At 38.0% G+C, this 27,106-nt stretch overlaps 2 protein-coding genes across 2 annotated transcripts; one reads left to right on the forward strand and one right to left on the reverse strand.

Moving 5' to 3' along the window:
* On the forward strand, nt 1-8,194 carry LOC146461909 (uncharacterized). Its single transcript, XM_085086371.1, has 2 exons — nt 1-1,535; nt 5,049-8,194. The coding sequence occupies exons 1-2, from the start codon at nt 446-448 to the stop codon at nt 5,879-5,881; spliced, it is 1,923 nt and encodes a 640-aa protein (XP_084942497.1). The 5' UTR covers nt 1-445; the 3' UTR covers nt 5,882-8,194.
* A 1,312-nt stretch (nt 8,195-9,506) lies between these two features.
* Nucleotides 9,507-26,795, reverse strand: LOC146461910 (WD repeat-containing protein 47-like). The gene is made up of 8 exons (XM_085086369.1): nt 24,035-26,795; nt 22,170-22,359; nt 17,433-17,763; nt 16,870-16,971; nt 15,434-15,722; nt 13,851-14,122; nt 12,799-13,041; nt 9,507-11,570 (listed from the first exon to the last, which is right to left on the reverse strand). Exons 1-8 carry the CDS (start codon nt 25,861-25,863, stop codon nt 11,260-11,262), a joined length of 3,567 nt encoding a protein of 1,188 aa, XP_084942495.1. The 5' UTR covers nt 25,864-26,795; the 3' UTR covers nt 9,507-11,259.
* Nucleotides 26,796-27,106: the final 311 nt, after the last annotated feature.

A 27,106-nucleotide genomic window follows, 5' to 3' on the forward strand; every position in this document is an offset into this window, starting at 1 on the left:
GCAACCGGCGGTCCATCAAATGTCTCGATGCTTTACATAAATTTACCCCCCTGATCAAAAACATTTTAATGGCCGTAAAGTGTTCCAGAAGAATAAACACACTGAAAATGTGGGAGTTGAGGTGAATAATTACAGTTTAAGGCAAAACCCTCGCGTTATTGATTGTCGTCTTGGGACGTATAAAGCTATTTTGGGAAATTAAAAAATTAGCATATATCGGAAATGCAGTGTGATTGGTTGGTTTTGAATAAAGTAATCGTTGATAGTTTAAAACATGACGTCAAGCCATTTTCACCCAAAAATTCTTTTAACGAATTTTGTCTCAAATATCAGTCTTTGTTTCGCAGCGGGTCACAAGAAACACTTGATTCAGGTCTCGAGATTTGTGACTGATTTTCAGTGAAGATTGGGAACTTTCATTAGCTGGAAAGCGAATGTGAAAAAAATGGCAATGACGAAGGAGAATTTATACAGATCGGAGGGCTTTTTAAATGAATCAGCTCAGGCTACGGAGTGCCACAGAAAAAAGCGAATTTCAGGCGCTCACAGTTTTGATGTCTCGCCGCAAAATTATGTTAAGGACGTTCCGGATCCGAACGTTTACTCACCGCAAAGGAAGATTAATCCTGTATTGTCATCAGCCTATAGCCACAGGAATAGATTTTCAAAGAGTATGGTCGATCTTTCTTCGTCTCGGAACGTGAATCGAAAAAGCGTCATGTTCGAGGAAGATCTCTTTGCGCACAATGAGATGTTACAACGAGCACGGGATCGCTTCAAAGAACTGGAACTAAAGTACCCAGAAATCTTTAAGAATTCTAGAACTTCTTCGGTGTTATCTTCTTGTTCGAACGGACAATCCGTGAGCTTTGATCGCTCCGAGTCGCTCGAACTGAAATCAGTGGAGCGGCAAGATATACAAACAGCGAAAACAGATACATTACAAGTGCTACGAAGTGGAGCAAACGATCATAACTCCAGTTCCGCTGTCACTACATCAAGACGAAGGCCGCCACCGCTCTCGGCAGCCATGAAACACCATTACCTTGAGGATAGCTGCGACAGTGCGTTCGATGAAATCGACCATGATCGCGAGTCGTTGCGTTCGAAAACGTCCCGCGAACCGACACCGCCGTCTTCCGGTAACAAGCACTTTCTCTATCCAGGAGAGAGCGTGGAATCGGACAAGGATAGCGGAATATCGACTGATCGTCCTTGCACTCCGAATTCAAGGCTTGGTAGACCTGTACGACGCGTAGATCCGGGATTAAAAGACACGCAAACTCTTCCTTTGAAATCGAAAAGTTTGACAGCGTTGTCGCCTAGGAGGCATTCCCTTGAGTATGGTGGACTCTCCGATGCTGACAGTACGAAGCGGCACAGAATAGATCGGAGAGGAATTCTTAAATCTGTGGCTTACAGGAATCAAGAAATCAAGGCCGAAAGCCTTGACCTCCCTGAATCTACCACCAGTCCTACAAACAGTCAAGGAAGACAAAGTCGAAGCGGATCTTTGTCTGGCAATATTCGAAGAGGTGAGTTGATTATTTCATTCACGCGACCTACACACTTCTTCATGTCACATTTTCAGACGTTGTTTATTTATGCACTGTAGATTAGGAAGTTTTGATTCCTCCCCGCAAATTCTAAATACCCTAAGTTTCGTGATAATGCAGAAGATAGAATGTCCTGTGGCTTATAATTCAAGATACGACTCGGAACTTAGGCTATTACACACTGCATTAGGTCGTCGCGCTGCACGCCTTTTTGCTACATCTGCTAAGCTATTGTGTAAAATATAGTCAGATTTTAAGAACAGTCGACAATTGTGGTTGGTTTGGTTTATTTGGGGGTTAGATTTGTGTACATGCATAAAAAAAAAATATATGCCTTTGTTATGATTGAGACGGGCAACTATATTTTTGGAAGACAGGTCGGAAAAAAAAAAGCCATAGGTGTAAAGGAGGAAATTATTTCAAAATCTCCTCGATTGCTCTTAACGTCAGGGAGTAGAGAGTGAATATATTCATCGTGAAGTTAATCAAACGTTGCAGTTTCAGATTTATTTCAATCTATTTTTGTACGTTTCGTACGTGTGCTATTTATAAAATTACGTTTTCAGAAAGTCCAAACCATGATGTTCAGAGAACGTTTTCTTTGGGGGCGTTCTACGCCAGGAAGCGCAATAAAAGAGATGTTTTACGAACTGTAATAGCTAACAAATTATTCGTCAAAGCGGTTATATTTCCGGGCGAATTACGGGATTTTCTGGCACGAAAAAGGACTGTTGTCGCGTTACACTCACCCAAACTTGTGTTTAACTTGATGGAGAGTGCAACCTATTTTTTGTTTTATCATTGTGTTGTCTGTGATGCCTTTTTCCTAGCGTATAGTTTATTTTTAAAACGATAGGCATTCACTTTTTATCCTCAGGCGACATTCAAATCTTTCTCGTTTCCGTGCTAATGACGCAAAACTGATGTTGTTTTCATTTTAGCAGATATCTTTCTAAAAATAATTAAATTCAACCCCAGATAGCTAAGAACTGTCGTGTTGGTTGGATTTTATTCCTTTTTTCTTTTTTTTGCCACCGACAGGACGTGATCTTGAATCTATCTTCGGAAAATTATTATAATTTTACGTGACGGCTTTAATTCCGTGTTTGACGGCTCACGGGTCAAAGAGCAATTTGCCGACCTATCGGTGGCCGATCTTTTTATGCCATGTTTACTCAGTGATTACATCTAAAGCTGTTCAAAATTAATCGTGGAGCAAAAGACGTGTCGATTTATTGTGTGGCAAAAAGCACACGATCCTCGTATTTAATCGCTAATGACAACTTTTGGAAGATGGTGTTGGCCCAATGTCTCCTGTTACATCTGTTAGTAAATTGTTACTTTTGGTCACAGTATTTTACTAAATGCTGAAACAAAATTGCTTCAATCATAATTTCACCTAAATCAGACAAGGGGCAGATTTTTTTCCTGTGTTTATTTATGGAAGCAATCGTTCCGCCAGTTTTTGCATGAAATTACTTGGCATTTCAATAAGTTAATTCCAAATGCTGTGAGAGTGTATTTTTGTCAGAATCGCTTCCGCTGACGTAGAGAATTGATTGTTTAGGCAAATATTGACCTAGGCAAGCTTAAAATACTTCTGTTGGCGTAGTTCAGGTATTTTTGGAACGAACATTAGGTTTATTGAATTTTAAAAGGTTGTAGAGGAAAAAGATATTGAAAATTAAACAGAATATAATTTTCCATTTAATTCTAACTGATTTTTTTTCCGAAGTTTGCAAGTGAAGTGAATTAAATGCTATTGTATTCAAAGAAGTCCTTGAAAATCAATAATGTTATTACATAATGATTATAAATTTAGATTTTAGTTCAGATATGCTGAGGAAAATGTGTTTACTTAGTTCTTCTAAGTTGCATATATTCTTGGTTATTTTCATGGTGACACTTTAAAAATGCAAAAGACGCTTTTTGATCAATGACAGCAGGAAGCAGCACCAATTTTTCTTCAAAATGGCTATTCTATGGCACAGGAACTATTCACAAATGCTTTCAGCTGTGGGTGAACAAAATGTAATAAAATTTTTGAATCCAAATTGAAAATGTGGGGCAGACTTTATTAAGTTCTTCTCTTGTGTCTTAGGTAAGATTGAAAATAATTATAATAATTATTATTATTATTATATTTAACACATTCATTTCTTTGAAAATTCACTTGATTTCCTCTCATGCACATTGAAGAAACAATCCAGGTGTGAGCAATATGTTAATTAAATTAATAAACAGATTTGGGAAAGTTTTCACCAAAAGATGGGATAATTTCCATGCCACTGCCCCTCAGAAAAACACATTGAAAAAATTATAGGAAAAAACCCAAATGTGGGCTATGTTAAAATATGGAAAAGCACATTTATTTATTTATTTATTTATTTATTCATTCATTTTTTTGGTTTATGGCTCTTTTAAGCTGATGAGAATGGAAAATCAGTTACTTCCTAAATCTATTTTTGGTTTGTTCTCTTTATGATTAAAAAATCTAAATAGTTTGGCTGTGCCAAAAATAGCATTCGAGATTTGTCTACCCTCAGAGCAAAATTTTTAGTTGCAATCATATTTAGTACTCTTAAATGTTTTTGCGAGCTTAAGAGCAACTGCCCAAATGTAGCTGTGTCTTTCCCACCCTTGTTGTATTGATGCAGATGTAGGAGCACATCACGGAGATGGACGTAAAAAGCATTGCTAAAATAATTATTGTTTGTTTAAAGACTCTTCTCTTTTGATTAATTTATTTCCTTAAAAATGTTTTCATTGTTAGCCAGTCAAAACAACATTCTTTTGGTGTGAAAACAATGAAATATCTTGTGGGGAAAAATTCCTGAAGCTCAGGAAATTTACATTTGTCTGAATGTTGGAGGTTTTCTCACACTTTTATGGACAGTTTTTTTTACATGTATTGCTACTTCAAAGACCATGTCGCTTGTCTTGTTGATAAAAAAAATGAAAAAAGCCTTTGTGGGTAGATGTTCTTTTGCTGAACAGTCACGCTCCCAGGTTTTAACGATGATCCTGTGCTTATGGCTTTCTTGAAAAATGTTTTTTTTTTAAATACCTTGAAAACCTGCAGCACTTTAATTTATGTAATTACTTCGCCCCTCAATAACATACAGACTCTGAACTTCAACCCCAGGTAACAATCATAATACAGCAACAACCGACTCACCACAAAAATACAGAAACCGACAAAGTAAATCGATTTCTGCCAATCACAGCACACGAACAGGACTTTTTCACCTGGTTGAGCCAAACTTTTTTTTCTCAGAGGTCCACTGCAGTGATCGACATAATTATTGATCAAATTTTGAACTTCAAAGTCCGCATGTCATTAAAAGGTGCAGCAAGTTAACGAAATAAAGTTATAACAGGTTGATACACTAGGTTGAATTAAGGAGTTAGTAGGTCAGGTATTTGAAGTATTTTGCTTTCTTTAATCAAATTTTGTCAAATTATAATTACTGGTGTTGTCACATTTGACAGGTTCAAGCATATATCGTAGAAGTGTCTTTTCAGAAAGTCGCAGTTTCAGTGGGAGCCAAGATGACGCCGATTCTGATGCCGAAACAATTTACAGTGTACAAAGTGAATATATTTTAAGGCCACACATGTCAGCCCGGGAAAGATACTTCAGCACATACCAGCTCAATCCAATTTCCGAGTCCGATCCTAAAGACATTATGGTTAATCAAAGATGGAGAAGTATGCCAGAGCTTGCTAGAAGCAATAGTCTTGGAAGTATTGGCTTATCTCTCCCTGCTGGTTTTGATGAAAAAAAGAAGAAAAAGAAGAAGCGTAAATTTGGTCGTCGATCTGGTCTGTACGTTGTAAATGATGTGCCGGTTAGTGAGAAGCCAAGATTGTCCGTGGACAAGGGGAAAAGCGGAAGCAAGATTTTCAGCAAGAAGTCAAAGAAAGATTCTGCGCACGTAAACGAGTTGACCAAGAAATGGTTTGACTCTCGAACTGCTGTCAGCCGGCCAACAGGTGGGAAAAGTTTAGGGAGAATTGTTGCAATGCGTGAAGACCTTGGGGGTGCGTACGTCCTTGAACTGCAAAGAAGCCCTGGTGGCTTGTTTGGATTTTTTATTCAGAAGGGTTACAATCAGTACAGGAGAGGGGTGTTTGTCAGTCGCATCATGGACTCTGCTGCGTCAAAATTCATGGCTGGGCTCCTTAATCCTGGTGATGAGATTCTTGAGATCAATGGAGAAAGTACAGTGAACAAGACCATGTCAGACGTGCACAACATCTTAGCAAACTCAGACAAACTTGTTTTGACTGTTTTACCTATCCTTGGTCGCAAAGACTGGTAACCGTGGTATTTTAAGAACAGTAAATGAAATTGAATGTACTTAGTCTGGCAATTTTTTTTCCAATTGACATACGATTGCTATTAATAGATATTGGCTTTAAGCACAAGATGTGCTTGTAATGAGAGTGGTGTCTTAACATCTCATGAATGTTATAAGAAAATTGTGAACGCTTTTTAAATTTTATAGGAAAACATACCTCCTGGATGGCAATTTCAAGCTAAAAGTTTGGACTCTAGGAACAGATAATGTTGAGCATTTTGTGATACCACTTCTGTCCTACAGAGCTGTCCTAATAAGCTAAAATTGTATTTAATGTTAGTTTAGGAGCCGATCTTATTGATTACTGCACAATCTGAGCTGAACTATGTTTCTTGGCTTACACTGCTTGCCTCGCCAGTAATGATTGCATTTTATATCGCCGTCAATCAACATGTAGACAAATGTTGATAAGACATCAAACTATTAGGGCAACACAAATATGGAAAACTGCCTTGATGAATGTTTAAGTTACTGGGGATTAACATACTGTTGTGAGGTAGGGAAACTTCTCTTCCTTGAAATTAGCCAGGAATTTGAATTAACGGAAACTCCCTTGGGTCCAAATATAAGTAAAAGGTGTCCTTTTTCTGTGGAGGTTAAAACTGTAATGTTTGTATGTGGAGGTATCTACCTATGGGAGGTATCTGTAGAATCATTATATGTCAAACCCCTGCTTACTGTTTTAATAACCACAACACCCTACTGTAAAAAAAAATGCCACATTTTGTGTTAACCTACAGATCAGACACAATCCTTTAAGTTACCCAAGAAACCCACCATAATACAATGGCAGTGTAAAATACAATCATTGCTTGGGTTTTGGACTTCAGTGTTTGGATTATCAAAAGGTGCAGCATAAAATAATGATAACTCATTCTTAGGTGAAACTGGCTTAAATGTTTTAAAAAAAAATTATTTTTATTTGTTTGTATACCTGTACATAGCTGTAAATATGCCACAATGCAACATCATCCACGTCATTGAATTTTTGAATAAAGTGGAAGGCACATGCGCCTCTGCTTTACATTGAAGATTATTTCTTTGCTTATAGAGGCAAAATTCAAGAATGTAAATAGTGGAAACTTTTCACAAACATGGGCTGAAAAATTATAATTTTATACAAGAATTGAATTATTAGCTTCAATGCTATGTTAAACTTTTATCAATAAGTGCCAATTAAATTAATATATTTAGTTAATATTAACTTATTGAGTATTGGCTGTAGTTCGGCCTCCCATGTAGTCATATTTGGGGATTTAGGGTAACACAACTCCCTGAATTTAATGACTGCGTGGGGGCTACTGAAGATATATAAGAAATGAAGGTCGGAATGGTTGAAAACTGTGCAAATTGGAAATTAATTTTTTCCTTGAAATCTATATTGTTTCAAATAATCTCTGCACTGGCATAAAGATTGGTTATCATGTTTAGAAATGTAGTTCTGTATCTATCCTGATGGCTGAAATTCAAAGAATTAGCCTACAATTGCTTTTTCAAAAAAACTGAATCAAGTGAAATGAATAGTCTGAAATGTCAGCCATCTCGTTCCCCTAACCCACAGGGGAGGAGACAGCTGACATTTCAGACCAGTGAAATGAAATGCTAATGAATGATTTTACTACATAACATGTTTGGTCAAAACAGAAATGGATCAACAGAGTATTGGTTGAGATCAGTGTTTAGTCGCTGAAGATTTTTTAAAAGTCGTAGGCTACAGTGTAATTCTTTAAATTGAAACCCTAATAAACAATGGAGCTAACTTTTTGCATGATAACCAGTTTGTAAATATGTCCAAGGAAAGCAAATTTGTCACAATAAATTTATTTGGATTTGGTATCTGTGTGTTTTGCGTTAAACATGGAAAAATTAAAATCAGTCAAAATGAATGTCATTTTGCCATTATCCTGAAAACAACATCAAGAGGGCATTTAAAACATTTTCAATTGCCAATGTTTGTCCGTACAAATTTAAATGAGATGGCAAAATTTTCAGTTAGCATATTTAATCATTTCTGACTGAGGCCTTCAAGTAGTATATTACTGTCAGTTTAAATGTTATATTATTATCAGTTTCAAAGAGAACTTTGCCCTTTTGTGGTGATTGAATGTCAAAACCACTAAAGAGGTACTCATACTTCCAAGGAGAAGTAAATGAATTCAGTTAAGATCTGGAATTCAGATCTACCTCATGTTATTTATTTACTAACTTATAGACAGTTGTGTTCAATAGGCTGGCCTATTCAGTGACTGTAAATAAAAGAACAATTTGAATCATTTTTGGTAGTCTTCTATCTTCTGTTTTCCACATTTCATCCCGGGAAAATAGTCATTCAGTTCCACCAACTAAGAAAGTGTGCATGCCAAATAACCCAATAATTAAAGAGACTGCATTATCTATTTGTTTCACTTTGAAAATCTGACGATTGTACACTTTTTCATCAACAGCAGCGGGAAAATAACCCACAAATGTTTTTTTGGCTACAGATGACCAGATGAGAATGGATACTACTTTGAAAAAGTAATGGGGCTAATACGTTGTCAATTATCTTCCCTCGTCTCAACCAAAACTGGTAATTAACTCATCATAGCTTTCTTTCCTAGAAAATTCATTTAATATTGTCTCATTGGTGATCTAAAAGCAATCAGCCATTTCCGAGTTGCTTTGAACCTCATTATGAAAGCAAGGCTTTGTTCATTTTTTATTACGAAAGTTACTTTTCATTTATATGCAAACAAAAACTAATTTTCACATGAAAAGTTTTGCACTTAGCCTTGCTGTCATAATGAGGTTTAAAGCCACTCAGAAATGGCCTATTCGTACATGTACGAGCACGATTCAAGGCACAATTGACCAAAAATAGTCAGAATAATCTCTACCATATACCCTGCAAAACTATTCGCACCCACAAACTGTGAGTAGTCTGGTATGCATGAGATTGCTTGGGGGTGGGGAGACATAGCCAGGCAGACAGCTGTGAAGAAACACTGTGGAACAACAAGTCACAATAAAAATATTATAGCAGTCTTCATGCTCAGATGCAAACCTCCAACTTGTATTTTGATTCACTTGTCACTTACCAGTATACAAGTCATGTAAGAATTGGAACTATGCTGGACTACCTCCGTTATCCCCTCATATTGGAAACCTTTGGCATGGAACAACAGAACAGTCCTGTCTGCAAAGGGAGAGTATTTCAATGACCAAAAAAAAAAAATCATTGGCATTGATTGAAAATTCCAAGAACGGATATTTGAATAACCAATATTCTTCATCACTCTGTATTCACCAAATCTAGTCTGAGTAAACCAAACAATAAAGTCCACCAATAATTGGTACAATTATTGTACTGGTTGCTCTTTCTGTGACAGCAAACAAAATGTCTTCCAAAGCTACTCTGTTAGCAAGAAGCACGGGAAAGTAATATCCAGCACACTTCTTGACTTTACCTCGTCAGCTAACACAGCCACCACTCATCGTGCCCAGCTGTTTGTGGCATTCGGCAAGATTTCACTTCTACTCGTTTTTGTGCCTAAAAAACGTGTAAGCCATAGATATCAATCCAGGTCAGTCATCTAGAGTACAATGCTGCCTTGCAGTGCAAATTTATTTTCTAGAGAAAATACCCATTTGTTAACGTTCTCTCACACAGAGAGCTGCAGTAATTATTGATTACAACTAATAATTTCTTACTCTTATTACGTTCAACATTGTTCTATTTTTATTTCAAATAACATTTTTATCACATTATCTCTGTAATCATAAATAACATGCAAATATTAACAGATCAATAATTACTTGACCCTTTTAAATAAGTCTACTTTTTACTCTTTGACAAATTATTTACAACCACCAAAATATCTGCTGATTGAATGGTTCTGAATCCAGACCACATACCATAAGTGACTTATTGCCTTGTACATGAAAATACAGACAAGTTTTATGTTTATGGTAAGAAACAGTTCCATACATTTTTTTAATCCCAAAACGGCTTATGTTTTAATAGACTAAGACTACTAAGAAAATTTTTCATTCTGATCATGACATTCTCTGGAGAACTATCTGTTCATTTTCCTTGCAGTAATGCCAGAGTTTCCAGTTATCAGGATAAAACAAAATCCCTGAATTTTCACTGACTATCCAAGACAAACTGCTTGGCAGTATAGCCAAGAAATACCGCAGAACTTATTTTTTGTAAATACTACCTTTGCCAACAAGGAACTATTTTGTAAACCTAGTGGCTGACCAAAATAAATTCCCCGCTAGCAAAAAGTAAAATTCCCTGACTTGATACCAACTTTGTGATAGGATCATTGAATTTCCCTCTCCTGATGCAAAATCTCCTGACTTTTTCCTGACCATGGCAAACCTGTGATGAGCACTGCACTTGTGTGCCATGAACATGAACAAACAATTCTCAATAGTTAGGTCTAGAAAGAAGTCTGATGCTAATTTGAATTGACCATGAAGCTAGACAAGTCTCCTAAACAACCATTTCTTGGCTCTTAACTCAATGCTTCTCTTGTACTAAGGGAGGAGCGTTGCATGACAACCAAAGAATTCATTTGATTTGATTCAACAATCAAACTGTTGACAATATATTAACAAGCGGTGTGTTTCTTTAAATAACAGAGTTACTTGCCTGGATGTAAAGCATCCTTAGAGGTTACATTTCACATCAAGTAACAATAAATATTATCACATGCTTTTTAAATTTTTAATATCCTGTCACTAGACAGTAGTATCAGGACTTCCACCAACTACATTAGAAAAGTCTGTTAGTAACAGTGAAGGGGAACTACAAATACTTGGGTCATTCTAAACCAATAAACGTCTGTTTGAAAAACTGTGGTAAACATTGTAGCTTGCAGTGACATGCCAAAGTCACATACTGTAAGACTCCAAACACAAACCCTCTATTCAGAGGACCCTTTAGTTTTTTGGGGCTTATTTGCCAGAAGGATTTTAGTGACTGTGTAAGATTTGGGGGGCTTATGTTTGGAATTTTATGATTAATGTCATGCAATTTCAATATTCCACAACACATTTCCACATAATCCACAGTGTGTGGAGCTCTTGACTAACACAAAGCAGTTTCATTTAATATGTAGTGCTAAAGCTGCATTACATTGTACCTTCATGAGAATTTCAATATTCAGCTCAGGGAGCCTTAAAAATTGATTTCCCAGCCTTTGGAACTCTGGAAAATGGTTTTCGTAGGAGCAAATCTCAAAATTAGTTCTCAAAGGCCCTGCACCCAACCTCTCAAGTAATAATGAAAGATACTGTGCACAAACGTCAAGTCCAGTGGTCAGTTTTTGGGAACATCCTGTACCTGGATTCTAATTATCAGGAGCCCACAGACTGACTGTTCTATCAGCACTAGAGCTTAAGAACGCTGGAAGGCTTGGGTGCCAGCGGCACTGGATCACCTTATCTCTGTGATTGGCAACGACTGAGTATGGTGGTATTCTAGTCTCAAGGTCTTTCCTAACATCCATCATGACGATGCTAGTGTCATAGGATCCAGTCAAAAGAAAGTTATTGTCTGGTGAAAATCGCACTGATCTACAGTCCATTGTGTGAGGAGTAAAGAGTTGAAGGGTTCTTCCAGCCGCGATATCATAGATCATACAGCCACCATCTTCATGACCTAAGAAGTGGAATTGACAAGTTTGTTAAGGTTAATAATGGTAATTGAACTGAGTGGAGTGCAATTTGGTCTGAGATGATACGCGTGATTTCAAAATCGAACGAGCGTGCAGTGCGAGTTTGATTTGAAATCACAAGTTTTAAATCACAAGCATGAATTACCACTTTATTACACCTATTTTGAAATCACAGAGTATCATTGTCAATATTAATATTCTATTTTTGTTCCTTCATTTCCATTTTGATGGACTAAAGAAAGGATGCAATTTAGAGCAAAAAATAGTGCAATTTGGGAATAAATCGCACTGTTGAGAGCCAATCAGATTGCAAGGATCACCAGTGATTTCAAAATGGGTGTAATAAGACAACTAATTTTTTTATGTTTGTCCCATGAACCTAGTTTAATGGCCTTAGCTCCCACGAGTCTCCTACAGCTCAGTGGTAGAGTAGTAATAGGAAGGTCTTAGGTTCGACTCCCGATAGGAGCACTCAGATTTTTTTCCAAGTATGCCTGTGTCACTTACTAAATAATACTAAATATTTGTCCTATCTGATACGTAAATCCCGACAACTAACTAGTCCAATATTGTTATCAGTTACAGCCTCCCCATAATGATCACACAACAGTCAGTGTTCAAATAGGTAGCTCGTTTAAAAGGAAAACACATTGTTCCTTGCAGGAAAATTGCAGGGGGAATCTGGAACCTCACTATGTCCTGTTTTACTGTACAATTTCAATATTCAATAATAATAATTATTAACAAATGAATATAATATGATTCTACGAGCCCGCGTTGGATACAAGATGACAGAAAAGCAGAATAATAATGAATGTTTTATTACAAACAATCAAGAAATATTGCTAGATATTGCTGATTTCCTGATTTAGCAACACAAATGTGAGACAAGTTGCAAGATTGTCAAGTGTAACAGAGCCTCCAGAGTGCAGTGCAGGAATGGTATGTTCCTAATGCAACAGGAAAGGTTTCACCTCAAAATCAAGCTTTAGAATTGACTAAAACAGTAGTAGTACCAAAACTGAACACAAAGTTAAGAATCCAAGGTTGAATGTCTTGAGAAAAAAAAACTTTGCATCACTTAAGAGAAAAAATGAGCAATCATACATCTTTTGAAAAGAGAAAGAAGTGGGAGACAAAAAAAAGAGATTGAAATGCATGCTGTTTATAACTTGACACTTCATTGGACAAAATTGTATGCCACTTATTTACCTGAAGCTAACATGTTGCCAGATGTGTTTACGCAGACAGAAGCCACACAACTGTCTCCAGTTGCTATAGCATCTATACACCTCTGAGAACGCAGGTCCCATAATCTGACGGTATTGTCGGCAGACCCTGAGGCTATGATGTCATCACTATCGGCATAGACTGCCATGATATGTCCAGAGTGACCCTTGAGTTGTCCCACCGTCTGGCCAGTGCTGCAGTCAGATATCATGATATTTCCATCACCTGTTTTGTTAATTAGATAATGACAAAAATATTATTACAGTCAAACCTCTTTATTACGGACACCAAGGGGACAGGAATAAGTGTCCGTATTATAGAGGTGTCCGTTTTAGAGAGGTAGGCTTTATATGGATTTCGGTCTCTCAGGGACCAAGTGAACTGTCGGTAATAGAGAGGTGTCCGTGAGGAGAGGTTCCACTGTATATCAATTGAACATTATCTTAAGGAATATTTCGCACTAGATGCTTTTGATCTGTGACCACTACAAGTAAGCCTTGGATTATTTAGAATCATGTAGTGGGGGGTGGGGGTGGGGGGTCCACATTATCTCCCCTCCCCCTCCCCACTCCTATTTAATAAAGGTTTGGGGCATGAAGAGATAGTGGTGCATACTCTTGACACTAGATTACAGAGTGTCAGTGACACTCAGCTTACTGTAATGATTTGCCTTAAGCACACGCACTTCTTCAAATGAGGAACCCCTCTTGACTGAGTGTTTGTTAACTAGTGCTTTCTATCTTTAAAGGGCCCCTGTACTAAAAAGTATGTAAAGAAGTTATTTATGGATGAAAATAACCACTCTGAAAGTTCTGTATTACTTTTCTCTCTGGTTTAGAATCTGTTATTGTTCAACAGGTGTTTTTGCACTCTCATGTAGTTACCAGTACATCAAAAAGAAATAAGCACCATAACTGTAAATAAACACCCTCCCATCTCCTATTTCAGCACCTTCTCCTGACCTCCTAAAGTGAAATGAGCATGTTGGGCACTTATCTGAATCTTTACAATATCTAAAAATAACATGTGGTTACCTGCTCCTCCTGACACCAGCACAGGTGTTCCGCTGGCTCTCGAGACAAACGCTAGATCCCTGACAGTTCCATTGTGAATAGCCAACTCCAATCCAGGCCAGGTCACAGAACAGGTTTCTGCATCAAATCTTGTCATCTTGATGCTTTTATCATTTGAGCCTGTGGCTATGATATCACCAGCAGCACTCCACGCCACGCAATAAATGGAGCCACGGTGATGACGGTTACTCTTGAATAGAATGGTTGGTTGAGGAGGTTGATCACTGTCTTTTCTATTAAAATTAAATAAATAAAGATTTGTTAATGCAGAGACATGCAAAAATTAACGATAAAAACCGACATTTCGGTGTCTTCATGACGCCATTGTCAAGGAGAAATAAAAAATTACAGAGTCTGTGACAAGGTCTATCAATAAATAAGCATATAGTGTTTGAGGCTAATTAAAGAAATACTTTTGCGCAATTAGAGTCGTTTTGCATGTTCAGAGTGGGTTTTAGGTCTCTGATGAAAAGCAAACCCACTCTGAACGTGCAAAACGACTCTATTCGCACAACAGTATTTCTTTAATTAGCCTCAAACACTATATACTAGTTTATTGATACACCTTGCCGCAGACTCTGTAATTTTTTATTTCTTCTTGACAATGGCATCATGAAGACACCGAAATGACGGTTTTTATCATTAATTAATTAAATAAATAAATAAATGATAGAAGCCTCCACTAACAAACACCTCTCATCGTACATTGATCACATTGGGAAGTTCCAGAAAATTCCATACCAACCCCTTAAAAGGTCATTGAAAATTCCTAGGGGGAGGGGGTCTCAAAAGTCAAAATCTGGGAGGGGGAGGGGTGCAAAACAAAAAACCTTCCAAGGGGGAAGGATGGATATTTTCTGGACTTGCACATTCTCTTTTCACTAGCTTGAAAAAAAAAAAAAAATCACTTTGCAGGAGAGTTCTGGTCATAAGCAATCAGTTGAATGGTCACCCTTTCAGGGTTTTTTCTAGAGTTAGCATTGCGGGAAAACTGCAAATAAAAGTTGCACTAAAATACATGGTGCACAAATTTCAACAACAAGGGATTTGCTAACAAACACGGTCAAATTTGTAATTATTCCACACTAGATGGCCTGAAATGGCCACTCTATAAATTTGATCTGCCATCAAAGCAAATTATAAAAAGTTCTATATCTCAAAATATGTTAATTTTACACAACCATCCTATTGCAGAAGGTTTAATATTACTGAAGGGGGACTGCTGGGTCATTGAATGCTAATTTCTGGAATAAATCAAGTACACTTGGAGATCATCGAGACTTGACATTTAGAAGAACATAACAAGACCTTACAAAAGGTTAGTCTTAAGGCTGGTTTTCAGGTTTTCACTAGGACATAAGCATAAGCATAAAGATATGTAAGTGAGAACACTTGCTTATGTGCTAATATGCTTATGTCACAGATGTTCTCACTTGATTAAGTGGCATTTTTGCTTATGCTTATGGTTATGCTTACGTCCTAGTGAAAAACAGGCTTAAAGGAGCAAAAACTTAAAAAGAGAACCAAACTGTCAGTCTGCATACCTCTCTATTCTCCACAGCGAATTCAATCCCTCAGCAGTGCAAACTCTTAAAGCCTTTGAGTTTGAGCCAATAGCAAATAACTCTCCAGATGGGTGAAAAGCTATTGCCCTGATGGCCTGCACGTCCTCTAGAGTAGCTACGGTGTAAAATTTCACAACTGACATGAGCTCCTTGTGTTGCCCCAACAGAGGAGCATGGTTACCACGGTTCATGGTCACTGTGGTGTCATTTGGCGGTGTGTTGGTGGAAGGCTTTCGGTATGTCATATTTATTGTTCCTGGCTCTCTTCCTGGTAAAAGAGGAATAAAAATGAAATTATTGTAACTTTTGTACAGTTTTCAAGTGACACATTTTCTCAAAAGACAACAGGACAAAGATTATGGCACAAATGTTTCATTTTTATCAACACAGTTGATGAGGTAATTTCGCCACTGATCTGATGAAGGGATAATACTTAAATTGTCAGCACTCCAACCTCTTTACGGAGACCAATTACCTTTAGTTATGCTTTGTTTGTTTATAGTGGAAATGCACTTAGCTACCCAAAGCTAGTTTACAGGCATTCCACTCAGGAATAATGGGAAACAAAATCGAACATAACATGTTAAAAATCCCAATTGGCAGGAGGCAAATCAGCTGGCTATTTACAAGCGTGGCCGAGGCGGGACTTGAACCCGGGACCTCCAGATTTCAAGTCCGGCGCCCTTACCACTGGGTCATGCCGTCTCCTTTCATTCCTTTCAACTCTTTATAAAATCCAATAATTCAATTCTACTCCCCCGCTGATAAAGTACCACAGTTTCTTTAGTTTCTTTATCTTTCTTAAAGATATGCAGACTGGCATATTGCATGTATAGATTATGTGTGCGTGTGCAGCTAAAAACCCATTCTAGCCTCCTTACATAATTTGGTTATTTCAGCTCTGCATCACAGAGAGAACAATTATAGGAAACAGTAAGTAAAGCAAGTAAGTAAAGTCTTTATTTCACAAGTATGAACAAACCTGTGGATTCAAAACTAAAATGAACGAGGATAACATTGTGGTTGCATGATAAGGTAGGGATGATAAAGTAATGTTTAAAACACGAGCAGCAGTGTTTTATAGGGATTTAAAACCATGAGGCGCAGCCGAGTGGTTTTAGAACCGATAAAACGCGTGCTGCCAGTTTTTTGAACGGCTTCAAAACCATTCCTGGAAAACCATGTGTCAAGAGAGTTCATAACAATTATGCTTTTGTGAATGTTGGAAGTTAGAATACAAGAAAAACATTAAACACCGCATACTAATAAAGAGGAGGTTTTATCGGGTTTTCAAACCACTGCATGTGATGTTTTATCAACCATTTTGATGGGTGAATGGACTTAAATGAGTTTTTGAACATTATTACATATTTACTGAACATAATGAATGGGTTTGCTATCCAAACTCCTTGTACCTTTTGGAATATCTGTGATCAATTCATCGTGGGCTGGTTTCATTTCTTCATAATGATTTTTAACATCTGGGGCTCTGTTGTTTGCAGGTTGGGTCCCCACACCTAAAACAACAAAAGTAACAACTGGTGTTAATGATTCCTCTTGTGGCATATGTAGGATATTAAAAAAGCTACTATGTTGATTTCCACTTAATCATCATCATCGTCATCATCATCATCATCATCATCATCATCATCATCATCATCATCATCATCATCATTTGCCTTAGTAAAAGAAGAAAACATTCAAATTACAAGTCAAGGTAATGGAGAGGAGACCTCATTAAAACCACCAGGCTTATAAGAGAGGCCACCTCAGCTGTCATTTATAAATAGAAAATATGGTGCTGCATAAGTAAAGTGTGGCTTGGTCAATTCATGATTTTACAAATCATCCTAAAGAAGTGTGTTTCTTTCTTCCCAAACTAGTGTTTTCTTATCTTGAGATCTCAATACAGTCAAAAGCCCAACCCAAACAGTATCAAAATGGAATAAAATTCATTCTGAAATATCTTTGCACTTACTAGGGTCCAGTACAAACGTTGCTCCATTCCTTGGAGGCTGTCCATTTTCTTTGGTCTCTTCCTGACCACGCCCTTGGTGAGCCTGCCCCATCTGCTGATTTGGGGGGTTGTTTTGGGCTGTGCCAAGTGATTTGTTACCATTGGCGATTAATTTAATCAGTGCATTGTTGTCAAGGCCCTGAGCTGGAATTCTCATCTGCCTGTCATCCTCAGCAGCTCCTATTTTCTGTTTTGCGCCTGTCTGAGGCACCAGGGCACGCCGCACGCCATTCACCTTTGGGCCTTTCTTCACTGGGGCTTGCTGATTCAGAGAGCTGGCATTTTCTTTGTCCTACAATTTAGGAAACAATTTTCACATTGGATTTCTACAAAATTTAAACAAGTTGACATGATTTCCTGTTACAAAACTTGCCAAAAAATAACCAAACAATCTCATGTGAATCAATATTAATCTAGTGGTCATCTTCATCCTTCTATATGCAACAGAAGTTGAAGAACCTCAAGGTTGCATTGTTAGCGTGCTGGTGACCACCTTATTTTGTCTAGTAATAACTAGGAGGTGATTATTTCTTTTAATTGCTTCAAAAGGGAAGGAAATGAACATAACACGGCTATGAATCCTAGCTGGCAGGAGGTGGACCAGCTGGTTTTTTACAAGCATGGCTGAACTCCAGGTAATGTTCAGAGCAGGACTTGAGACCGGGACCTCCATATTTGCAAGTCCAATGCCCTAACCACTTGACAACGCCAAGCGCCCATAAACTTTTTCAAGGAAAAATAACTGTACAGGCCCCAGTTGTTCAAAGAGCGCATAATTTTATCCACTGGATAGGTCACTATCAAGCAGATAAAATGTGTGCAAGATTTCCTGATAGCCCTATAATAACATTTTTGGATAGAGTAGAAGCATACGTCAAATTTAAGTACTGGATTGTGTGGAAAACTTGCCAAAGTGTTAGTTGGAGTACATTTGCTTTGCTAGATAGTGACTTATCTAGTGGACAAAGTTATCTGCTCTTTGAACAACTGGGGTCAGATGTATCAAACAACCTGACCTCATATTGAAGTGTTCCAAGTCAGGGAGTTAAGAATTTTCAGGGGTCAATAGTGTTTCCCTCAAAATCCTCTTAACTTTACCATCCAATTTGTTGGATCAGGAAGCCAGCCTTGTCAGGTTTTTGACCCAAGACCCATCTCTTATCTGCAACATTGTCCCAAGTTACAGTTACACAATGATGTAATCTTCACCTTGAAAGCCACAAGGAGATTGTTGTCAGAATCACACATTTCCAATCTGAAGGTCTCATGCCCTGGCTATTAATATTTTGAATTATGATTTGATAAACAGTTTAACAAGGCAGGGTGAAACTTGTAAACAGTTCAAGCCAAGATTGTTGTGTGCTTCCATAGCTATAGATTATCAGAAAAAGATGTTCAATGAACTTGAATATTATGAATGCAGGACCTGTTTGATAATCACGCTACTAGTCAGGTGAAAAGTTGTTTAAGGATGGCCAACTGCTTCACTGAACTTGTCAGAGAAGAGCCCCTGAAGCACCGGTACCTGTCCCTGTATGTCTATAATGGAAATGACACGCTTGAACAGTCAGAGAATATCCTGGGATAGAGCAACAAGTCAGGTACCAGCAAGGCAATCAAAACTTTTAACAAAATAAACATGACTTATCTAAGAACAACTTCTTGGTGTAAAATTCTGAACACTTGCAATTCTAGAAAAATTCCAGTTCATTATCTAATTATTCTTTTGCAGTGAGAGAAAAAAAAACCCTTAAAAATGAATCTTGTAAAATGACATCATTAAAAAGACGGGATCTGAAAACAAAGATAGTGCAAAAACAGGTACCACCCACAAGTCTAAATATATACAGTCTCTTAATAATGTCCTTGTTAGCACAGTGGGAAATGAAAAGCACAATCATTTACCAAGAAGACACAATAACTGTGTTTCCAGGATCAGTGTGAGTTTCACATAACAAATATGAACTTGAGAAAATACATGTTATTAAGCACTCAGGGACCAAAAAGTCCAATTCACCCTGCAGACACGATAACACTAGTGATCTAGGTGGTGGTCTATCAACTGTGGAAACCTCTAAGGACCATGAAATAAACAACTCACACAGGTTGCAACACTTGGGCACCTTTGGCCTGGCTAAACAAAGTAGACAAGACTCTTTTCCACTTACTTTGAATGTGAATACAGGCATTTTTTTATCCAGTAGCTTAGATGCAAGTTAGGCTGTGGTAAACTCCTGTCCAAACTTCCACACCACTCAAGGCACAGAGAGAAGGTGTTAAAAATTAAATGGAAATAGATATGATGTCATTGGGGCACAAGGCAGGTGTGAAGTGTAGTGAGTTCATCTCTTGTTCAATAACCACTGAGCATCACTTGTTCAGTGACAACTGGACTGTTCAACACATTTTCATCCAAGTTTGACAGTGGAGAAATCTTAATTTTCATTCTGCAATTCTTCTTTTACTGATCTTGTTCAATAACCACTAAGCCTCACTTGTTCAGTGACAACTGGACTGTTCAACACATTTTCATCCAAGTTTGACAGTGGAGAAATCTTAATTTTCATTCTGCAATTCTTCTTTTACTGATCTTGTTCAATAACCACTAAGCCTCACTTGTTCAGTGACAACTGGACTGCTCAACACATTATCATCCAAGTTTGACAGTGGAGAAATCTAAATTTTCATTCTGTAGTTGTTCTTTTACTTGTCTTGTTGAATAACCACTGAACATCACTTGTGCAGTGATAACTGGACTGTTCAACACATTTTCATCCAAGTTTGACAGGGAAGAAATCTTAATTTTCATTCTGCAAATCTCCTTTTACTCAAGCAAGTATCTCCACAGGCTAAATATATAGCTATTTAGTAGAATGGTCACACTCTAGGATTTCACCCACAAACTCAAATGTTGCAACCAATTTGTACAGCATAATATTTATTTTTAACAGCAAGGTCTAATCTACTGCTTAGTAGTTTTCACTTGAAAGGCCACACTTTAAGAGTTCAACTGTGGAATTGAAAACATAGGAACCACCCTGTATGGACATCAGAGCTACTGCAGTAAAGATAGCCCGCAGGAAAGATAGGCCGGTATTAAACCAATAAAAATTTAAATGTTTGAGTTTTTTAAATCAACAAATTTTAAAGTTGATTTCAACTTACTGACTCCTAGGTTTTTGTCCAAAAAAAAAAAAAAAAACCAGTAATAATTACTGGGTTTTTTAGAGCCGCAGATGTTCTCCCCTTGTCATTATCCGCGTAAATTGAAGCCAAATCATAAAAAAAATTTTTTTTTTGAACAAGGCATGAAAAATGACATTTTCTTCTATTTAGAAAGTATTTTCATTGTTTGGGACATGCACACAATGCAAATTCTGAGATATTTTAGTTTTTATTATTATTTTTATTTCTTCTATTTTTTTTTCTCCCACCATCTAAATGTGCAGGAATATGAGAATTTTCAGGCCTTATGTGACACTCATCATGAGGAGAAACAATATGGATTGAGCAAATAAGAGAATTTTCAACCAAGTAGCAATAGGGCGAAGGATAGGTTTTTCTTTGATTTGAACAGGAATTGTGTCTATCTCTGGCCTAATTCATTAGATATCATGTCCATTTACATTATGTTTTGCAAGACCTTTTTACAATATATTCTTCAGTTGGTTACCAAGAACATTCTGGCAGTGAGGTGTCACAAGTTTAGCAAGGCCCATATGCCCCTGATGCCAGTTTTGGCCAATGTAAGAGTTAATGCTAAGGTTAAAATCAAATACATTGGGTTCAAAGTTATGATTGATTTGTCTACATCTGTCTAGTCTTGGTAGAGAAGAAAAGAAAGAAAGACCATACACAAAGGTCACACTATTAGGTCATGTAATACACTATTTGCCAAAAAATGATTTAAGGTACAGTGGAACCTCTCCTTAAGGACACCTCTCTATTACGGACAGTTCACTTGGTCCCCGAGAGACCGAAATCCATATAAAGCCTACCTCTCTAAAACGGACACCTCTATAATGCGGACACTTATCCCTGTCCCCTTGGTGTCTGTAATAAAGAGGTTTGACTGTAATTCCTTCAAAAAAAATGTTGCTGTGAAATTTTTCTCAAGCTTTCTGTGATTGTTTACTACTATATTTTATTTCAAAATGCAATACAAAAGATAGGTCACCATGCCCGTGAAAGAGCTATGATCCACTCAAGTCAACCCATAATTTATTCCTTGCAAAATTTGCTTTCAAATATGAGGCTATCTGAGCAGTTTTTGCCATGTCTGGTTGTAACAGAACTTAGAAAAACCTTATACTTATAGGAAGTATGAAGCATAAATTTCTTGGCAGAGAAGAGGAACATGAAGCAGCGCTGATCGAAAATGTGTCTTGCGTGTTCTCAGTATCACTATTTTATGCTTGTGAGTGGTAAGCAAGCTTGTATTTGTAAACATAAAGAGGATATTACCTAAGTTAAAATAAGGAGATAAAAAAGATAGTTCACCTTGATTATTGTTTGGACTAAGCATCAAAGCAACACATGTTTTCAACTTGCACGCATGCTAAGCTCATGCAAATGACACAAGAAATTATGCGCAGTAAAAATGTGCATTGCAAGTCAAAGCAATCACCGTAAACAGAAACATAACGACTGAAAACTAATACTTTAATTTACTGTTAATTGAGAGGCAAAGAATCCTACCTTTTGCAAGTCAGCTGACAAAGCTAGAGAAGGTTGATCTACTGGATCAGCATAGCTTGTGACAACCTTAGATCTATCTGACTCATAGGCAAGGGGCACGGCACGGGGCGTGGTACCATCCACAGACAGGACAGGGGAGGCAGGAGGGGCTGGAGTTGATGACATACCCTGTCTTGTAGCCTTGGGTGTACTGCAGGAATTAAAGAGAACTTAGCACGTGGAATACAAAGGCCTCATTCACTTTAGTAGAAATGAAGAAGTTCGTTGACGTTGCTTGTGTCATTCATCTCTTTGATTTTGTGCAAAATAAAAATAAATAAATTTGGCAAGTGTAACGTGTTGGTGTAAATTAAACCCTCCTATGCAGTCATTCTGTGGGTCGTCAATGCACGAAGACACAAGAAGGGCAATTGTACAAAAAAGATAAACGATACTAAATTAAACCCTGGATTCTGGTACAGTGGACAGCCAGTGATATGATTCTACATTGTACAGTCAAACCTGCATATAACGGTCACCCTTGGGAAATGGTCAGGTGACCGTTATATACAGGATGACCGCTGTACACAGGTTTCGTTTAAACTCCCCCAGACGTCAATAAATAGCATAATTATGGGCAAATAATCACTCAATTTACATTTAATTGACAATAACCAGTAACAGCAACGCAATAATCACGATAAAAAAGGCTGATAAAATGTCCGTGGTGTACTTTTAGGGAGGTGCAGTAAAAGTCTACTGGAAGCTAATGAACAACGTTTTTAAGTAGAAAATCACTCAATTTACATTTATTGACACCAATTTTAAACATAAACACAATAAATACGACAAAAATGCCCATAAAATGTCCGTGGTGTACTTTAAAGGAGGTCTAGTATACTTTCAGCGAAAAACTGCGGCTGTCAACTTGATAAGTACAGTACACTGTTATAATCATGGAGCTATGACGAAAGTGGAAACAGTGTGGCACGGTTGTGTTGTTACAGATACAGTAACTATTGTTACAGCGCTTCAATGTTATCTGCCACAAGCATGTGTCGAACGTATGACATGTATTAGTAGTTGTGTTTAGTACTAATATTTGCATTTTTGTGAGACCCCTGCCTTGGTGGTTACTATTTAACGAAGTTTGTCATTATTTGTTAATCGTAACCTAATTTCGTGACCGTTATATACAGGTAGAAGATACTGAAATTGTGCATTCAGGAAGTCTAAAGGGTGACCGCGTCCGTTATATACAGGTGACCGCTATATGCAGGTCAACTTAACAGTAAAAATAAGGGAAGATTTTTGGGAAGTTGTTCAGTGACCATTATACACAGGGTGACCGCTATATACAGGGCCGTTATATACAGGTTCGACTGTATTACAATATGACAAGAAGAGAGAAACTAATAAAATACTTTTGTCACCACTTTTCTTTCAATGGTCAAAGATCATTATGATAACATTATTATGAGTCACTGTCATTATCTTTTCAGCTAGTACTATTCCTTACTAAGGGGATGGGGTGCAAAGCAAAAATTAACGTTTATTAAATGTGACTAGTGCTATGCCTTGTCAATATTATTGATCTGTTTAGATACATTTGCACTGTCACTAGAGGCGACTTCTTGCCTTATCTCCTGAAATTTTGTCATGTAATAATTATAAATAGAACCATGATTCCTGCACTGAGTCTTCCTCTTTTTGTAACACTGCAACATATACTATATAACTATTCTTGCAATGTTCACTTCAGTGTTGTAGTGCAAATTGATCATGCTTCTCACATTTAAAATTTGTGTTCTGCTAAATTAGTGTCACACTTATAGTGACTAAGGATAGAATCTAGAGAGAAAAAGTCCAAATAGCACATCACATACCTGGTGTTGAGAACTCCAGAGCCATCTGCTAGAGCCACCCAATGACCTGCACTTAGTGCTGCAGGTCCATTTGTCAAAGGCGTGATCGGAAAGGTTTGCTCTGCCGGAGTTATAGGTATGACATCAGAGGTTGTTTTGTCACCTTTGGCCTCTGCCAGGTTTAAGTCCTCTGGTTTTGTTTTCATTTTTCCCACTGGAGTGGAAGTCATACCTTGATTGACAAAGAAACTATCAGAATTCAGTTGATACTTTGGATGTTGGGTCATACTTGGTGTATCTTGAACAGAATTAGCCTTCTCTGGATCATGATTTTGAAAAGAAAACTCTCCATTTTCCTTGTGGAATTTCCTTGCTGGAGTTCCTTGAAAGTCGCCATCAACAGTCAAGTGTTCATTGTTCGAGTTTTTCACAGACTCATTAGATATTGGCCTTTTGTCAGGCACTTCAGCTGTGTCTGATTCTTCACTGTTTGGTTTCCCACAACCTGTCTCTCTCAACGATAACTCCACTAGCTGCCTCTCTAGCTCTCGTTTTTGCTTTTCATGGGCTTCAAGCTGCTTCAAGACATTTTGCTGTTGTTGTTCTTTAAGAGAATGAATCTCTTTGGAATCTCTAGTTGGTTCAGAAGTGTGACTGGCTTTAAGATGTTCATGATCAACATCATGTGAATTACTGCTAGGCATAGGAATTTGTGCAAGCTTTCTTCCCTCATTTTCTGTCTCGCTGGTTCTTGCATTCTCACAGAATTCCCTACTAACAGCATTAGTAGACAGTTCTTTTTCAGGAATGCCTCTGTAGTGAAATTCATTATATGAATGTGAAACTCCCTTGGGAGGTTGTGTAGAATGTGGTTGATTGTTCAATATTGCTGTAGTGGTTTTTCCTGTTTCTAATGCAGCCAGGTGTGAAGCAATATCCGCAGTAGCAGGCCTTCCAGAAAGCGATAAGCTCCTTGAAAGAATTTCAGCGTCATCCCTTCTTGGAGACTTGTGAAACAAAACACCCGAGGCTTGCTTTACCTTCTTCAAGTCAATTTCTAAGTTAACAGGTTCAAAAGGTGTGATAAAGGCTTCTTGAGAGAGATTTCGCAGCCAGGACAAAAAATTGCCGGAGCTTTCCTGTGATGGTCCATTTAATATGTTATCTCCTACACAAACATGAAGGTCCTCTGAGAGAGCTCCATTGATTGCCCTCAGTTGGCAATAATCCACACAACTTTCAAAACACAATCCTTTAATTAGTAAGTGTAATAATCGTTCTTTAATTGGAGTCAATGTTCTTGGTAGCTTGCCATTCAAGCCTTTCTTTTCAATAGGAATGACCTTCTTTAGTAACTCGAGCAGCTGTTCAAAGCAGTTCAGACGTGCAGTGGCGGGGCTCCAATCGCGGTATTCCGGCTGTTCAGGTAAATTTGGAACAGTCAACAACCAACACAGTTTGCTGTATTCAGTCTTGTTAGGACAATCTTCTTCCAATTGATTTAGGCACTTAATCAGATCCTCAATTGAGTAGCTTGTTGAATTTCCGCCGAAACCTGACTTGAAGTACAACACTTCCATGAATTTCTGCTTCAAAACAAGATAACGGAATTGTTTTGAATCAAAACCATCGATACCTTCAAACGGCTGAGCAAAGATCAAGATGGCCTCCCATTCCCCGTCAAGCACCAGGTCTCGTAGAAAAAGAATATCATCCGAAAAGCCACAATTAACGATCCCGGATTCTTTTTCAAGGCTTCTCATGGTGCTATGAAGCCTTCGAGAGTCCAAAAACTCAAGGATGAGCCTGACAACTTGATGGTCCTCCACAACTACGCTGGTATTTATCATATTGAGTGGACCGTTTTATCGAATAGAAAGCGTATTGCTTGTCATCAATGTCCTTCGAGGTTTCTTGGCTCTTCTGTTCTGTAAAGACACGTTTGTTTCAAAAAGAGAGCAGCGGATGTCACACAAAGCTCATTATGGTATTAGTTTAGCTTTTCTTCGCCCTTCAACCGAAACTGTCTTTTCATTATTTCCAAACGTGGTTTGTAAATAATGTATGGCGCCAAAATTAGCGATTGCACGCATGCGCCAATGCTAAGCAAAATATTTTTCTTGAACACTTCCGCTACTTGAATATTGCGCCGGCCGGAAATGAAATATCAACTGAAATTAAGACTAAGAATAGAAATTCATCATTCTCGGAAACAACTCAACCCCAAAGGCAATTTTCTACCCATTTGTTGTTTGTAGCTTCTTCCTAAATTTATAGTACTAGTTTTAAACCAATGGGAACAAAACTTTTTTATGTACTGTACTTCAGCATCAAGTCCGGTTTGGGGCCTTCTGGTACCAAAACAACCAACATGGCATAAATCTTCCACAATTTAAGTTTTACCCATAGTAAATTGTATTCACTGGATAGCGATTCATCCGCTGGATAAGTTATCCACTCTTTCAACAACTGGGGCTAGATGTATACAAGATAAAACTGTTCACACATTTAATGCATGGTGATTGTAGCCAGCGGCGTTGCTAAAACGCGGGTGAAAGGTAGCATGTAAGGGTAAAGGCTAATGGGTTAAGGGTAAAGGGTATTATAAAGGTTAAAGGGTGAGGGTTGGGTAAGGGTAAAGGGTAACGGTAAGGGTGAGGGTAACGGGTAAGGGTGAGGGTAACGGGTAAGGGTAGAGAGTAACGGGCAACGGGTAACGGGCAGAGAGCTCGAGTAACGGGTAACGGGTAACGGGCAGAGAGTAACGGGCAAGGGTTGAGGGTAACGGGTAAGGGGTGAGGGTAAAGGGTGAGGGTAACGGGTAAGGGTAGAAAGTAACGGGTAACGGGCAGAGAGTAACGGGTGAGGGTTGAGGGTAACGTGTAACGGGTAAGGGTAGAGGGTAACGGGTAAAAGGTGAAGGTATCTGGCAAGGGTTAAGGGCACATTTTTTTGAAACATCGTTCACCATACCTAGCCAGCCTCCCAATCAGCAACATAACAAAATTAAAAAAAGATCACAGTAACAACAACCAAATGTTTCCCTGATATCTAGGGCTGGGGGATCGGGATGGGAGGTTGGTAAGTTTGTAA

Source organism: Pavona decussata, unplaced genomic scaffold (assembly GCF_977016875.1).
Source record: "Pavona decussata unplaced genomic scaffold, jaPavDecu1.1 SCAFFOLD_193, whole genome shotgun sequence".
Lineage (NCBI taxonomy): Eukaryota > Metazoa > Cnidaria > Anthozoa > Scleractinia > Agariciidae > Pavona > Pavona decussata.

Coding starts and splice junctions, on each gene's coding strand:
- LOC146461910 (XM_085086369.1), bottom strand. CDS start 25,863: ATGATAAATACCAGCGTAGTTGTGGAGGACCATCAAGTTGTCAGGCTC. Junction 16,972..17,432: donor AACGTTTGTACTGGACCCTA/GTAAGTGCAAAG, acceptor TTGTTGTTTTAG/GTGTGGGGACCCAACCTGCA. Junction 11,571..12,798: donor TGGCAACATGTTAGCTTCAG/GTAAATAAGTGG, acceptor TCCACTTCTTAG/GTCATGAAGATGGTGGCTGT.
- LOC146461909 (XM_085086371.1), top strand. CDS start 446: ATGGCAATGACGAAGGAGAATTTATACAGATCGGAGGGCTTTTTAAAT. Junction 1,536..5,048: donor GTCTGGCAATATTCGAAGAG/GTGAGTTGATTA, acceptor CACATTTGACAG/GTTCAAGCATATATCGTAGA.